Raw genomic sequence first — 16,085 nt, 5'->3', positions numbered from 1 at the left:
TGATACAGTTTTGTGGGGATCTGGAAGCCTTCTTCCGCCATCTACAACTCAAGGAATACTTCCAACATGTGCACTGAACCACAGGTACCCGCCCACCTACGGTACAAGAAAAAGCATTCCTCGTGGACTCCCCCAATGGTCAAAATCACAAACTGGACCTATACACAGAATGCTTCTGCCGGCGTGCACAGGCAGAAATTGTGGAAAAGCGGCATTGCCCACCCCATGACCTCAGCCGTGCAGAACGCAACGCCAGCAACAGCCTCAGAAACAACTCTGACATTGTCATCCAAGAGGCCGACAAGGCAAGCGCTGCTGTCATCGTGACTAGGACAGACTACCGAAAGGAGGCTGCCAGGGAACTCTCCAGTACCACATTCTACAGGCCTCTGTCCAAGAATCCCACTGAGGAATACACAAAAAAACGACAGCATCTGCTCAAGAACCTCCCTATAAAACCACAGGAACTAATCAACACAGACACACCCCTTGAACCCAAACCAGGTTTATTCTACCTGCTACCCAAGATCCACAAACCTGGGAATCCCGGACACCCAATCATCTGAGGCATTGGCACCTTCACCACAGGATTGTCTGGAGATGTGGACTCTCTACTTAGACCCTACGCTACCAGCACCCCCAGCTTTCTTTGAGATACTACTGACTTCCTCAGGAAGCTACAATCCATTGGTGACCTTCCTGAAAACCCCACCCTGGCCACCATGGCTGTAGAGGCCCTTTACACCAATATCCCACATGAAGATGGACTCCAAGCTGTTCGGAACATGATCCCTGAGGAGACCGAGGCACAAATGGTGGCGGAGCTTTGTGACTTTGTCCTCACCCACAACTGTTTCAGATTTGAGGACAATTTATACCTTCAAATCAGTGGCACTGCTATGGTGTGATGGGGTTTAGGGGTCCCCCTGCACTGCACCCCGTCCGCTGGCAGGAGAGACTCTCACTCAGCAGGTACAACAGCAGGTTTATTAGGCAACAGATGTCCAGTTTCTTACAGAAGCAACAGCATAGCAGCCAGAGACAGTCCTTTCAACCTGTCCTGGGGAGAAGACCCCGAGGGGTGCCCCTCTGGGGTGTAGCTTCCCCCTCCTCAGGCTGGCTGCCTTCCAGCTCTCCCTTATCCTAGCCTCTAACTGCCACCCCCGATTCAAACCCCTCTCAGCTCCTCCCTGCTCTTTGTTCAGGCAGAGGTGTTACCTGCCAGTTGTAGCCCCAGGGTTATCCTTAGCCACTGGGAGCTGCTGCTTGCCTCAGACATCCAGTCTGACTCACACCTGCACTCCTCCCACTCCATCACATCTCTCCCCGCTTCCAGACCGCACTGAGCGGGGTCACTTAGCTAGTGACCTGGGGAAGTTCGGGGCCCTCCCTGCGTGACAGGGCATTGGCTATGGTGTTGTTGTTCCCCTTGACGTGGACCACCTCCATGTCGTAGTCCTGCAGGAGCAGACTCCACCGCAGGAGCTTGGCGTTGGCCCCTTTCATGTGCTGCAGCCAGGTCAGGGGTGAGTGATCGGTGTACACGGTGAAACGCCGTCCAAACAGGTACGGCTGCAGCTTCCCCAGCGCCCACCCCATGGCAAGACATTCCTTCTCTATGGCCGCGTAGTTCTGCTCCCGGGGCAGCAGCTTCTTACTCAGGTACACGATGGGGTGTTTCTCCCCTTTGTCATTCACCTGCATTAGCACCGCCCCCAGCCCCACATCTGAGGCATCGGTGAACACCAGGAAGCGCTTGTTGAAGTCTGGATTTGCCAGCACTGGGGCCCTGACCAGAGCCTCCTTCAGCGCGCAGAGGGCCTCTTGGCACTGCTCGGTCCAGACCACCTTGTCAGTCTTTCCCTTTCTACACAGCTCCATGAGGGGGACTGCGCTGGAGCTAAAGTGGGGCACAAACCTCCGGTAGTACCCCGCCATCCCAATGAAGGCCTGGACCTGTTTCTTAGTCTGGGGTGTTGGCCAATCTCTGACAGCCTACACTTTAGCTGGCTCTGGCTTTAAGCAGCCGCTGCCCACCTTGTGGCCCAGGTAGGTTACCTCAGCCATTCCCACCTTGCACTTCCCTGCCTTGATAGTTAGCCCGGCCTTCTGGAGTCGGTCCAGCACCTGATTGACCTGGGACACATGGTCCTCCCACGTTTGGCTGAAGATGCAAATGTCGTCCATGTAAGCCAGGGCAAAGCTCTCCATCCCTTTCAGTAGCTGGTCCACCAGACGCTGGAAGGTAGCGGGTGCCCCCTTGAGGCCAAAGGGCAGGACCAGGAACTCGTAAAGCCCCACAGGAGTGATGAAAGCCGACTTTAGCCGGGCATCTTGATTTAATGGCACTTGCCAGTACCCCTTGGTGAGGTTTATGGTGGTGAGGTAACGGGCTCCCCCCAGCTTGTCTAAAAGGTCATCAGGCCTGGGCATTAGGTAGGCGTCCGATACAGTGATGGCGTTAAGCTTGCGATAGTCCACACAAAACCGAACAGACCCATCTTTTTTAGGGACTAACACCACGGGAGAGGCCCAGGGGCTGGACGAGGGTTGGATCACCCCCAGAGCCAGCATGTCTTCAACCTCCCGCTCTATGTCCTGAGCCGTCCTCCCTGTGACTCTGAATGGCACACACTTGATAGGGGCGTGGGTGCCTGTCTCTATTCGGTGGACAGCCAGGTTAGTGCGTCCGGGTCTGTTTGAGAACAGCTGTTGATGTGAATGCAGCACCTCCTTGATCTCCGTTTGCTGGGCAGGAGTCAGCTGGTCTGAGAGGGGAATAGACTCCAGCAAGGAGCCGGCTCCAGTCCTTGTGAGTAAATCCACCAAGGGATCATCCCCCTGCCCCTCCCAGTGTCTGCACACGGCCAGCACCAAGTTCTGTTTGTTCCAGTAAGGTTTCATCATGTTCACATGATAGACCCGGTGCCTGTGGGCCCGGTTCGACAGTTCCACCACATAATTCACATTATTTAGCTGTTTGACAACCTTGAAGGGCCCATCCCAGGCCGCTTGCAGCTTGTTCCGCCGCACAGGTACAAGGACCATCACTTGATCCCCGGTGGCATAGGCTCGGGCCCTGGCGTTACGGTCATACCAGACCTTTTGCTTCCTTTGGGCCATGGAGAGGTTCTCCCTGGCCAGGCCCATGAGCTCGGTGAGTTTTTCCCGGAAGGTCAGTACATACTGTACCACTGACTCCCCTTCAGGAGAGGCCGTCCCCTCCCACTCTTCTCTGAGCAAGTCCAAGGGTACCCGTACCCTCCTTCCGTACAGCAGCTCAAACAGGGAGAACCCCATGGATTCCTGGGGCACCTCCCTGTATGCAAACAGCAGGTGGGGTAAGTACTTGTCCCAGTCATGGGGGTATTGATTCATGAAGGTTCTCAGCATCTGCTTTAGAGTTCCATTGACCCTCTCCACCAGCCCATTGGTCTGCGGGTGGTAGGCTGTGGCCCAGGTGTGCCGGACCCCACACTTGTCCCACAAACTTTGCAGCAGGGCCGACATGAAGTTGGACCCCTGATCTGTGAGGACCTCCTTGGGGAACCCCACTCTGCTGAAAATGGACAGCAGTGCATCTGCCACGGTGTCAGCGTCGACAGAGGTCAAGGCCACTGCTTCTGGGTATCGTGTGGCAAAATCTACCACCACCAAAATATATTTCTTCCCCGAACGCGTTGCCTTGCTGAAGGGGCCCACTATGTTTATAGCCACTTTCTGGAAAGGCTCCTCTATGATGGGCAGTGGCCTCAAGGCAGCTTTCCCCTTGTCCCGGCTCTTCCCCACCCTCTGGCAGGGATCGCAGGACAGGCAATACAGACGGACAGCTGCAAAGATCCCTGGCCAGAAAAAGTTCTGTAACAACCTTCTCCTGGTGCGGTGGATCCCCTGGTGTCCTGCGAGCGGGACATCATGAGCTAGGTACAGCAGCCTGCGCCGGTACTTTTGGGGAACCACCAGTTGCCTCTGGACCTTCCATGGCTCCGCTTTGCGTCTGGGAGCCCATTCCCGGTACAGGAATCCCTTTTCCCACAGGAATCTCTCCCTGCAGCCCTCCCCCAGCTGTGGAGCTGGGCTGAGACTGGCCAGTTCCCTCAGCTTCTGCAAGGAGGGGTCTCTCTGCTGCTCTGCCTGGAATTCTTCCGCTCGGGCAGGAGCGGCTGCTACTTCCCCATCCCTGCCTGGCTCCAGCACCCCTGGCCTGTGAGATCTGGTTTTTGGGGGCCCCCTTTCTCTCAGGGTTGGCCCCTGTGGCTCCTGTGACTTTGGCTGGGCCTGTACCCCTGAATCTGGGGAGCGCACCCCTCATTTTCTTGGCTACGGGTTAGGACCAGGGCACGAGGGCGTTCACCTTGCCAGTTCTCCAGGTCAGCCCCCATCAGTACATCCGCCGGCAAATGGCTGTGCACGCCCACTTCCTTGGGGCCTTCCTTCTTCCCCCATTTCAGGTGCACCCTCGCCATGGGCACCTTGAAAGGGGTTCCATCAATTCCTGTTATCGTCAGGTGGGAATCGGGTATCATGCAGCCCGGTGCCACCACCCCGGGTCGGGCCAGCGTCACGTCAGCGCCTGTGTCCCAGAACCCCGTGACCTTTTTCCCGTCTACCTTGAGGTGTTTGAGACACTTGCTCCACAGAGGCAGTGCCGCCCCCACTCTGTAAACTGGCCTCTGAGCATTTGGTCCCCCTGAGGAGCTGGTCTGTGGGGCGGACTCGGCCCAATCCGAGTGCCCATTGGTAGCACCACCCGCCTTGGCCGCCAGCCCCTCTGGCTTCTGGGACCCCACCCTGTTGACTCCATGACCCCCCGGCCTGCTCAACCTGTCTGGGAGCCTGGGGCACTGGGCTGCTTTATGCCCCTTTCGCCCACAGCGATAACAGCCTGGGTCTTGTTGTGTCCCTCGGGCCGGCTGCTCTGTCCAGGCTCTGCTTGGCTCTCTGTGGGGTGGGTGGCTGGCCCCTCTTTCCTGGGCTCGCCCAAGAGGTGGTCCCCTCTGTCGTACAGTCAGGGACCGGTCTCTCTGAGATTCTTGGTTTCTCCAGGACTCCCTCTCCCTCCGGGACTCCCTTTCTCTCCGAGACTCCCTCTCTTTGTGGGGCTCACTTTCAAACCTGGCTCGGCTGTTTGTGAAGTCATCTGCCAGTTTCCCTGCATCGTGTGAGTCCCCTGGCTTCCGGTCCACGAGCCACACCCTCAGGTCAGGTGCGCACATCTCGTAGAATCGCTCCACGACCACCAGCTCGATCAGGTCCTCTACGGACTGGACTCCCATTCCGAACGCCCACTTCTGGTAGTATTGCTTCAGGCGGGCGGTTGTATTTACATGGGTTTCCTCTGGCCTCTTCTGCGCCTCCTGGAACTTCTTCTTGTACATCTCCGGAGTCAGCCCGAACTTATGCAGCAGGGCCTGTTTGAACCGTTCATAGTCCCCAGGCTGCAGCCCCACCAGCTGGCTGAGCACCGCTGCGGCCTTCTGGCCCAGCAAGGGGGTGTGGGGCCGGAGCCACTCATCTGGGGGAACCTCATGCAACTCACAGGCTCGCTCAAAGGCGGTAAGGAACTCGTCCATGTCCCCTGGGTCCTGACACTGGGCCAGCACACGCGTCTCCAAGTGACTGGCCACCCCGAGCCGTCTGGCCCTCTCCCCGCTTACCGCAGCTGGGGCCTCTTGGCGTCTCACCTCTGCCATGGTTCGCCCATGCTCCCGCTCTCGCTCTCTCTCCTCACGCTCTCGCTCTCTCTCTTTCCGTTCTCGTTCTTTCTCCTTCCGCTGTGTCTCTTGTAGCTGGCGCTCGTTCTCACGCTCTCTTTCCCGTTCCTGGCGCTCACGCTCTCTTTCCCGTTCCTGGTGCTTCAGTTCCTTTAATTTCACCTTGAGTTCCAGCCATCGCAGCTCTGCGGCGGGGGACTCTGCCCGCGATGGACCACCGCTAGCTGAGCGCGACCTAGCGGGCACCGCGTCTGTCTGACGGCGTCGAGCCCCTGCTCCTGTCGGAGAATCTGAAACGCTTCCCGAGGCTGACCGGCCACTTTCTGCCGGGACAGGCTCTGCCCCCCCGGATTGGTCATTCTCTTCCAGCTGTGCAATCAGCTGGGCCTTGGTCGCCTTCCCCACGGTCAGGGCCCTCTCTCTGCACAGCCCCGCTAGCTCTGCCTTCAGGAGTCGGGTATAATCCATCTCCCCGCTATCTCCCGGGGTATCCACTCACCAGCAGCAGCTGCAGGAATGGCTCTGTTCCCCCTCTGGCTCTTGTGAGACTCCTTCCTTCTCTGGTGCTCAGTCAGCCACTGCTGGGAGCTCATCCGTGGGTGCAGTGCATCCCACTGCTGACACCAGTGTGATGGGGTTTAGGGGTCCCCCTGCACTGCACCCCGTCCGCTGGCAGGAGAGACTCTCACTCAGCAGGTACAACAGCAGGTTTATTAGGCAACAGATGTCCAGTTTCTCACAGAAGCGACAGTACAGCAGCCAGAGACAGTCCTTCCAACCCGTCCTGGGGAGAAGACCCCGAGGGGTGCCCCTCTGGGGTGTAGCTTCCCCCTCCTCAGGCTGGCTGCCTTCCAGGTCTCCCTTATTCTAGCCTCTAACTGCCACTCCCGATTCAAACCCCTCTCAGCTCCTCCCTGCTCTTTGTTCAGGCTGAGGTGTTACCTGCCAGTTGTAGCCCCAGGGTCATCCTTAGCCACTGGGAGCTGCTGCTTGCCTCAGACACCCAGCCTGACTCACACCTGCACTCCCCCCCACTCCATCACATATGGGCACCCGCATGGCCCCACAGTTTGCCAACATTTTTATGGCTGACCTGGAACAGCGCTTCCTCAGCTCTTGTCCCCTAGTGCCCCTCCTCTACCTGCGCTACACTGATCACATCTTCACCATCTGGACCCCTGGGAGGGAGGCTCTTGAAGAGTTCCACCCTGATTTCAACAGTTTCCACCCCACCATCAACCTTAGCCTGGACCAGTCCACACAAGAGATCCACTTCCTGGACACTACTGTGCAGATAAGCAACAGTCACATAAGCACCACCCTATACCAGAAACCCACGGAGCGTGTGCTTACCTACACGCCTCCAGCTTCCTTCCAGGGCACACTACACCATCCATTGTTTACAGCCAGGCACTAAGGTACAACCGCATTTGCTCTGATCCATCAGACAGAGACAAACATCTACAAGACCTTTACCAAGCTTTCCTCGAACTACAATGCCCACCTAAGGAAGTGAGGAAACCGGCTGACAGAGCCAGATGGGAACCCAGAAGCCACCTGCTACAAGACAGGCCTTGCAAGGAAAACAAGAGACCACCACTGGCCATCACATACAGCCCCCACCCAAGGCCTCCCCAGCGCATCATCAGTGATCTGCAACCCATCCTGAACAATGATCTTTCACTCTCACAGCCCTTGGGAGGCAGGTCTGTCCTCGCCTACAGACAGCCGCCAACCTGCAACAAATCCTCACCTGCCACTATAGACCACAACACAGAAACTCTCAACCTGGAACCAATCCCTGCAACAAACCTCGCTGCCAACTCTGCTCACATATCCACACCAGTGACGTCATCACAGGGCCTAACATCAACCACACCATCGGGTCTCCTTTACCTGCACATCTACTAACATAATATACGCCATCATGTGCCAGCAATGCCCCACTGCGATTTACGTTGGCCAAACTGGACAGTCTCTCCGTAAAAGAATAAATGGACATAAATCAGACATCAGGAAGGGTAATGTACAGAAGCCTGTGGGGGACACTTCAATCTCCCAGCACACTCAGCGGCAAATTTAAAAGTAGTCTTCCTACAACAAAAAACCTTCAAATATCAAATGGAGAGAGAAATCTCTGAGCTGCAATTCGTCTGCAGATTTGACTCCATCACCCAAGGACTGAACAGAGACTAGGAGTGGCTGGCCCCTTACAAAAGCAGCTTCTCTGCTATGGAAGTTCACAGCTCCACATTAGACTCTGACAATGGGCCACATCACCACCCCCCGAGTGATCTGACTTGTTTTTTCCTCTCTCGATGTACACTACTGGTACCAGGCCATTTCCACCCTGACCAGCTAGACCTTGTCAGCTCTGGTCCTCCCTCTTACTGGGACCCCACTCTTTAAACACTGCTCCAAAACCCTCCCCCAAACTCATGCATCAGCTGAAGCGGGTCTTTGCCCACGAAAGCTCATGTTCCAAAATATCTGTGAGTCTCTAACGTGCCACAGGAGTTCTTGTTGTGCTGCTCTGTAACTGGTGTTCTTCAAGGTGTGTTGCTCACGTCCATTCCAAAACCCTCCCGCCTCCCCCACTGTCGGAGTAGCCGTCGAGAGGGAACCGAGCGCAGGGCAGTCAGTTGGTACATATATTGGTTGCCATATCAGCGCTGCGCCGACCCTATGGCTACTGGCTCGGGCAAAAAGCTTCCAGCGACTGGGCCTGCACCTGCCCACGCCCAGCTTGGAATGGACAGGGGCAACACATCTGGGAGAAGCACGGTGTGCCCACATCTGGAGTACAGCGGGGTCTCAACATTCGGGAGGGTCCCGTGTTGAGAACCCTTGCGAATGCTGGATTTTGCCAATACGGGGGGCTTGGAGCCTTGGGAAGCCGCGGATGCGGGGGAGCCCTGCCCGGGGAAGTGGCGGCTGCCGGCACTCCTGCCCGGAGCTCCGGTTCACGAATGTTGAGACGAGGCAGGTACCTCTTCTGTAACTGGCATTTTACCTGAGGGCAAGAAGATAGTCTCTGTCGGACTCTCTCCCTTCTGTAAGGACTGCTAACGCCCTGGGTGGGTGAGAACAGTGCACTGCCAGCCACTGTGAAGGAGGGGCGGTGGGAGCATGGCAGTCCAGTGCAGCCGAGGAGGAGATGGGCAGTTGTCTCTCTAGAACCTTAGCCAATTCAGAGCCCGAGTGAGGCCTGTCTGTCCAGGCTCCCTCTGCCCTGGACCTCTGAAGAGATTGTGAACAGGAGAACAGCAGCCAACTCTCCAAGCAGCTGCCCCAGGTAGACGCTACGAGCCCGACTCCACTGAGGAGCACCAAGAGACCAAGGGGATGGCCCTGGGGAAGGGGAATAGTGAGGGGCAGACAAGGGGAGGCCGTGGGGGTAGATGCACCCCCCACTCACCCCCAAGTCCCAGCTGGTGTCCGGTGGCTGTCAGGGCCAGGTGGGTGGCATTGGGTCGCACGCCTCCAGGGAGGCTGAAGGTCAGGCCCACCCAGACTGAGAGAGTCAGGAGGTCCCCTGGCAAAGCGGAGGTGGTCCCAGGGGAAGGGACTGGAGTTGTCAGTCCCAAGGTCCCATTCATGGTGCAGAAGCTCAGGTGACTCAGGGACACCAGCAGCAAGTTCCAGTCCTGGGGGGGGGGATGACAGAAAATGAGCCTCTGCCCCTCCCTTCTCTTGTTCCTGCCCCCAGATGGTCTCAACCCTGGACTGCCTGATGGGAACCTGGACCCCACTCTGCCCCCTCGCCCTACCCCCACCCTGCTCCACCCCCTCTATCATAGCTCCTCCCCATTGTGCTTCCCACTCCTTCACCCCAGTGCCCCATTGTACACCTCTCTACCTCCCCCACTCTGCCCACTCAGCCATGTTCTCCCTAAGCTGCACAGCCGGGGCTCAGGGCTGCCATGCGGCAGGCTCTTTCCCAAACTCCGAGTCTGCTGGGGCCTCTTCTCCCAGCCCCAAGCACACACTGCCACCCAAGTCCTCCTGCACCCAGAGCTCCCACCCCTCCTATAGCCCACAGTTGTATCCCCAGTCGCCAGCACTGCACCCCAGAGCTGTACCCCCAGCCCTGCACCCCAGAGCTGTACCCCAGCCTCCAGCCCTGCACCCAGAGCCCCCACCTCTCCTACAGCCCAGAGCTGTACCCCCAGCCTCGTACCCCCATCCTCCAGCCCTGCACCCAGAGCCTCCACCTCTCCTACAGCCCAGAGCTGTACCCCCAGCCTCGTACCCTCATCCTCCAGCCCTGGACCCAGAGCCTCCACCTCTCCTACAGCCCAGAGCTATACCCCCAGCCTCCAGCCCTGCACCCAGAGCCCCCCGCCTATAGCCCAGAGCTGTACCCCCAGCCTCCAGCCCTGCACCCAGAGCCCCCCGCCTATAGGCCAGAGCTGTACCCCCAGCCTCCAGCCCTGCACCCCAGAGCTGTACCCCCAGTCCCGAGCTCCCTCCTGCACCCAGAGCCCCCACCCCTCCTATAGGCCAGAGCTGTACCCCTCATCTCTAGCCCTGCACCCAGAGCTGTGCCCCCAGCCCCAAGCTCCCTCCTGCACCGAGCCCCCACCCCTCCTATAGGCCAGAGCTGTACCCCCAGCCTCCAGCCCTGCACCCCAGAGCTGTACCCCCAGTCCCGAGCTCCCTCCTGCACCGAGCCCCCACCCCTCCTATAGGCCAGAGCTGTACCCCTCATCTCTAGCCCTGCACCCAGAGCTGTGCCCCCAGCCCCAAGCTCCCTCCTGCACCAAGCCCCCACCCCTCCTATAGCCCAGAGCTGTACCCACACCTTCCAGCCCCGCACCCAGAGCTGTACCCCCAGCCCCAACCTCCCTCCTGCACCGAGCCCCCACCCCTCCTATAGCCCAGAGCTGTACCCCCACCCTCCAGCCCTGCACCCAGAGCTGTACCCCCAGCCCCAAGCTCCCTCCTGCACCGAGCCTCCACCCCTCCTATAGCCCAGAGCTGTACCCCCACCCTCCAGCCCTGCACCCAGAGCTGTACCCCCAGCCCCAACCTCCCTCCTGCACCGAGCCTCCACCCCTCCTATAGCCCAGAGCTGTACCCCCACCCTCCAGCCCTGCACCCAGAGCTGTACCCCCAGCCCCAACCTCCCTCCTGCACCGAGCCTCCACCCCTCCTATAGCCCAGAGCTGTACCCCCACCCTCCAGCCCTGCACCCAGAGCTGTACCCACACCTTCCAGCCCTGCACCCAGAGCTGTACCTCCCCAGCCCTGCACCCATCAATGGGAGGGCGGAGCGTGCAGAGCACAGCCCCGCCCCCGCCTTTGGCGCTGGAGGGGGGGGGATGGGGGGGACCCCGCGCTGCCCCTCCCCTTTCCATCTCAGCCAGAGCTGACCTGTGTGACGTCAGCGTCGCGAATCTCGTGTGATTGGATGTAGACGGCGAAGCCGGTGAAGGCGGCAGCCAATGAGAGGAGGCAGAGGCCGAAGCAGACGAGGGGCGGGCGGCGCTGCAGGCAGGGGCGCAGGGCGCCCAGCAGGGGGTCGTTCCGCATGTCGGGCCTGAGGCCCCAGGCGCGCTACCGCCAAGGCACCACGGCCTCCGTGGGCCCTTTAAGAGGCGGGAAGGCCCATTTCCGCCCCTGCCGCCGAGGGCTTTACGACAGCCGCAAACACCTTACGGCACCTCAGCGCGCGTGCGCATTTGTGGCCGGTACGTGCCACCCGGCGCTCAGCGGGGCTCCTCCGCTGACGTCATGGCGGCCATCTTCGAATTGGGCGAAAATGCCCTTACAGGCGGGCAGGGGGCCGGCTCCTGCCCCAGCCTCTGCCCCGCGCCTGCTGCCGCCCCACCCACAGGCCGAGTCCGTGCGCAGGGGCGTCAGACCCTGGCGTTACCAGAACCTCCGCCCCAGACGAGGATAACAGCCACGTGACCCCTGGCCCATCGCCCCACGGCTGGTAAACCCGTCTCCCAGCGGGACCCGCAAGCACACGATGCATCATGGGACATGTAGTCCAGGCAGGCCACCTGCTGGGAACAGGATCAGAGCGGTCCTGTCAGTCTGTACCTTAAACACAAGACATCCCCTGGCAGCTGCTGAGGCAGGTCTTTGCCCAGGAAAGCTCATGCCCCAAATATCCCCCCGTCTGCAAGGTGCACAGGGCTTCTTGCTGGGGACAGGACACCGACGACTGCCATGAGGGACCAGGCACTCCGCTGAGCTCCCGCCTCCCCTTGCGGACAGACGGAGCTCGTGAAGCACGATGGGGACAGTAGTTCCAGCTCTCTGATATCTCCCATGACGCTGCACGGACCTGGCCGGGAATATGCCAGCAGCCAAGGAAACCAGCCTACAGACCACCCTCGAGGGACCTATGGTGCATGTTTAGGCAGGAGAACCCACTGCACTGGGGGTGGCCTCCACAGGTAAGCTGCTCCCAGGCTGAAGTTCTGCAGCCCCACCAGGGAAAGAACCAGACCAAGAGAGGTGAATTAAATAACTGTTTCACCTTTAATCCACAGCAGCCTGAGCCACAGCTCAGCAGGGAGGGGACGAAAATGGAAAAGTAAAACCTCCATCATATCGGATGTGGGGGCCAGGCTGTGTGCAGGGGAGGGACACACAGGAACGGAAGCCAAGGGACAAATATGGGGCTGCCGTCTGGCCAGGAATCCCACTGGCTCCTTGCTGTGCCCAGCTGGGATGAATTTGAAGCCAAATCTTCAGGAGAGGACCTGTCCCTTCCTGGTCTGGCTCACAGCCACAGCCTCGCCCCAGGAGGCCCTGCATTTAACCCTTTCCATCCAGGGGGTCAGCATAGACAGTGACTCTTCCTGGAGCTGCAGAAGAGAGATGGGAAAACATCCTTAGGAAGGGCTGGTGCATACAGCATGCCATGCCACATTAACCCCCGAGACCAGGAGGAGGGGCAGTGGGACCCAGGAGTCCGAGGTGGCTCCCAGTGGATCCCCCTGGGCACCAGTGGGGGCAATGGGACCCAGGTGCCTTCCCTCACTCCCCTTTCCCAGCACAGACATGACAGGGATGATGTGGGGTGGAGGCCACATAAGGCCGGTCCAGAGAGACATGGTGGCCTGTGGAACTGCCAGGCACAGGACGTGCTGGAGGCTATGGATCGACCCCTGCACCAACCTGGGGCACTTGGGACACCCTTACCTTGTCTGTGCAGCTTCCATATATGATCCCATGCTGGGGAGACAGAAGGGAAGGGAAGTTAGGCCAGGAGACAGCAAACCCAGGAGCCCCCAGATGCTAAGGGGCTGCTGCCCCTAGTCCCATCAGCCCCCTGCATGGCTCAGTCACTGGGAGAACACAGAGTAACGCACTTCACCCCTTCCCCCAAACCCAGGGATCTCTCTGCTGCCACAGAGCCACCAACATACTCATTCTTCACACCCCACAGCAAGACTGTCTGGCCAGTGCCTGCCTCAGTGATGAAGCTTGTCCCAGCTCTGATGGCGCCCCTCACTCCCGACCCGCAGCCCCTGCAGCCCAGCCCAGCCCAGCCAGTGCCCCTCGCTCCCAACCCTCAGCCCCTGCCAGCCCAGCCCGGCCAGTGCCCCTCACCTCTGACCCGCAGCCCCTGCTAATCCAGCTCCGGGCCCACTGCAGCTCTTTTGGTTTCCCTCACTCAATTTGGGATGTAAAATTCCATTTAACCAGGTAACTGATTAAATGGGGAGCAGATGGGGAGGCTGCTCCTGCCCTGACATGCTGGCACTACCCCTGCCTGGGGCACTGCTGATTGGCCGATGCAGATGGTGGCTACTTCAGCTGTTCTGAAGACCCACCCCACAACCTGCAGCGGCCCCATAGGGTTGTAGCAAGCTCCTGCTCATGGCAGCGGGCAGCTGCTCCAGCCCCTCCCAGTTAACCATAACCAGTAAGCCTTGTCCCTTTAGGGGAGACTTACAGGTTAAGCTTTTACATCCCTACTCTTAACCCACAGCCCCTGCTAGCCCAGTCCTACCCTACAGCTCTGCTGGTGCCCCTCACTCTGGACCTGCAACTCTGCCAGGCCAGCGCTCACCTTCTGTGTGATAGTCACATGCCTCCTCCCAGTCCTTGTGGCTCATCTGCTCCCAGCAGTCTGTGCTCTGTCCCTCAGCAGGCACCAGCCCCTCAGCAGGGTCGCCTGGCCCCTGCAGTCCCAGGGCTGCCATGGCTGAGGTTTCCTCCTGACACAGGGACAGAACCTTGTCCCCACTCTGGCTGGTGCCTGGCTCGGTGATGAAGGACAGCCCCCACTGGTTCTGGAAGATGGCACCTAGATGGGGCTCAGCAGATGGTGGAGGGGTGCAATTGGGCAGCGGACCAGCAGTGCGAAGGGCAGAGGATGGCACTTGGGCTGGCTGGTGCTCCAGATTCTCCTTCAGCTTACTGGCGTAGCTGATCTTGGGCAGGGTGCGGGCGCGACTGTTATCCACAGGGAATACTGGGGGTGGGCGGAACAGGGCCCACGGCTCTGGCGCCTTCTCCAAATCATCCAGGGTGGCAGAGAGCCCACTGGCTTGGGCAGCGTGCTCCACACTGCGGGGGGGCTCAGGGAAGGGGCGCCGCCGGCCAGCCCAGCCCCCCCGCCCATCAGCACTGGGCCCCCACTCCTTGGCACCGGGGCGGTAACTCCTGCGGTGGTTGGCGTGGAAGGGCCGGGGGTGAGGGTGGTAGCGGTGGGGGTAGCGGTGGGGGGTGGGTGGTCCAGCCTCACGTTCCGACAGCTGCAGGTTGCGGGTGTTGAGGGTGTTGGAGGGGCTAAGGGGGGCTCCTCCATCTGCAGCCTCCAGGCTGTGGCCGTTGGACTCCCAGGTACCTGCAGGGAGCAGAGCAGGGTGAGCAGGATGCCTGCGTTCTATCCCACTCCCCTTCCAGCATTGTGATCTGCTGGTTAGAACAAGAGGGGCAATGGGATCCTGGACTCCTGGGTACCCTCCTGTCCACCCTTTTCTCTCCCATCGACTGGCTCCAGGCAAGCTCAGAGACCTGTCCACCCCAGAGACTTGGGAGACATCTGCACAGTCTATGCAGCAGCCACCTCTAGGGAGGCACAGTAGGCCCTCAACTGTTTCAGACATTAACTAAACAGGCTGCTGGAACCAGACTGAGTGGCAAAGAAACACCCTTCCCTCCACTCCCCCCACCCCATCCTGCTCTTCCTGTGGCTCTCCTCACTTCTCTCTTACCCACCCCACAGCATTGCCCACCAGATCTTCCTCCCATCTAGTACCCCCCAAATGTTCTCCTCTGGTTCCCCTTCCCATTTTTCTTTCCCCAGCTCACTGCAGTGTCCCCACCCATTCCTCCTCCACCTGTTCCTCCTTTCCCCCACCCAGGCCTCCTCCTCCCCACTCTCTGCACCTATGCTCAGGTAGGCAAGGGCCAGGGCACATGACCATCCCACTTCCTCAATTACTGGGGATACAGGGGCTCAGTGAGTGGTATAGTGGATGTTTGTCAGGAGATACACATGGGTTGTATACAGGGGCTCAAGGGAGGCAAACGAGGCTCGGCAGGGGACACAGACAGGACGACATGGGAAGTACACAGGGACTCAGCAAGTGGTATAGAGGCAGGAGACATACGGGGTTGGAGTAGGGTTACCTGAAGGGATGCGGTTGGTGAGATTATGTAGCTGCCCTTCCAGTCCCTCGGGGCGGCACTTCTCCTTCTTCAGCCCCAGCAGCCGCGGCTCAGGTTCAGGATCCCGGTTCTCGTCTATACCCAGTTCCTCCTTCTGCATGGCCTGTGTCCTCCTCTGCACCTACACAACTGACCTCCCAAAAGTCCCTGGCGCCCCTCTACCAACGGTGGGGAACAGGGAGACCTGCAGAGCCCCTGGTGCCCCTCTGCCTGCACGGGACGGCGGCGGGAAGAAGGATGGGAGGAGGCCCTGGCGCCCCTCTGCCCGCACAGGGGAAAGAGGAATCCAGGGAGCCCCTGGCGCCCCTGCACCCGCACGGTGGGCGGGGGGAGAGGAATCCGGGGAGCCCCTGGCGCCCCTCTACGCGCACGGTGGGGGGGGGAATAGGAATCCGGGGAGCCCCTGGCGCCCCTCTACCCGCACGGTGGGGAGGAGAGGAATCCGGGGAGCCCCTGGCGCCCCTCTGCCAGGCCCCTACACCGGACCCTCGCGCCGTCCTCCCGGCACATTCACCCCGCCACGTGATCCCCCCCCGACCCGGAACCCCTCCCTGTATCACATGACCGACCGGGGCTGCTTCACGCGCCGACCACCTGACCCTACCGCCCAACCAGCCCGCCCGACGTCACATCACCTTCATTGTCCCGCCCCCGGAGCCTTGGGCCCGCCCCACAGCGATCACATGAGCCAATCCTCTCCTGGCTCCCAGCCCGGGATTGGGCGGCGCC

The 16,085-nt window shown here is 59.9% G+C and overlaps 2 protein-coding genes across 2 annotated transcripts in view; both read right to left on the bottom strand.

Moving 5' to 3' along the window:
• Positions 1 to 11,575, bottom strand: part of TMEM219 (transmembrane protein 219) — a 30,749-nt gene extending 19,174 nt beyond the window's left edge. Inside the window, exons 1-2 of the mRNA XM_074998446.1 lie at positions 11,091 to 11,575; positions 9,133 to 9,361 (exon numbers count right to left, since the gene is read on the bottom strand). Of these exons, the coding sequence (XP_074854547.1) occupies positions 9,133 to 9,361; positions 11,091 to 11,249 (388 nt within the window). The 5' untranslated portion in view covers positions 11,250 to 11,575. The remainder of the gene's footprint in view (positions 1 to 9,132; positions 9,362 to 11,090) is intronic.
• Positions 11,576 to 12,180: 605 nt separating this feature from the next.
• LOC142015043 (uncharacterized) lies at positions 12,181 to 15,895 on the bottom strand. Its single transcript, XM_074998423.1, has 4 exons — positions 15,318 to 15,895; positions 13,750 to 14,529; positions 12,876 to 12,908; positions 12,181 to 12,538 (listed from the first exon to the last, which is right to left on the bottom strand). Exons 1-4 carry the CDS (start codon positions 15,454 to 15,456, stop codon positions 12,489 to 12,491), a joined length of 1,002 nt encoding a protein of 333 aa, XP_074854524.1. The 5' UTR covers positions 15,457 to 15,895; the 3' UTR covers positions 12,181 to 12,488.
• Between the last annotated feature and the right edge of the window lie 190 nt (positions 15,896 to 16,085).

The sequence above is a fragment of the Carettochelys insculpta genome, chromosome 6 (genome assembly GCF_033958435.1).
Source record: "Carettochelys insculpta isolate YL-2023 chromosome 6, ASM3395843v1, whole genome shotgun sequence".
NCBI classification, from domain to species: domain Eukaryota; kingdom Metazoa; phylum Chordata; order Testudines; family Carettochelyidae; genus Carettochelys; species Carettochelys insculpta.
The sequence above is the reverse complement of the archived record's forward strand: the minus strand, read 5'-3'. Positions and strand labels throughout refer to the sequence as shown.

What these genes read in the sequence shown, in the direction of transcription:
- LOC142015043 (XM_074998423.1), bottom strand. Translation starts at nt 15,456, where the DNA reads ATGCAGAAGGAGGAACTGGGTATAGACGAGAACCGGGATCCTGAACCT. An exon ending in CACCAACCGCATCCCTTCAG is followed by an intron (nt 14,530 to 15,317) that starts GTAACCCTACTC and finishes TGCTCCCTGCAG; the next exon opens with GTACCTGGGAGTCCAACGGC. An exon ending in ATGGAAGCTGCACAGACAAG is followed by an intron (nt 12,539 to 12,875) that starts GTAAGGGTGTCC and finishes TCTCTTCTGCAG; the next exon opens with CTCCAGGAAGAGTCACTGTC.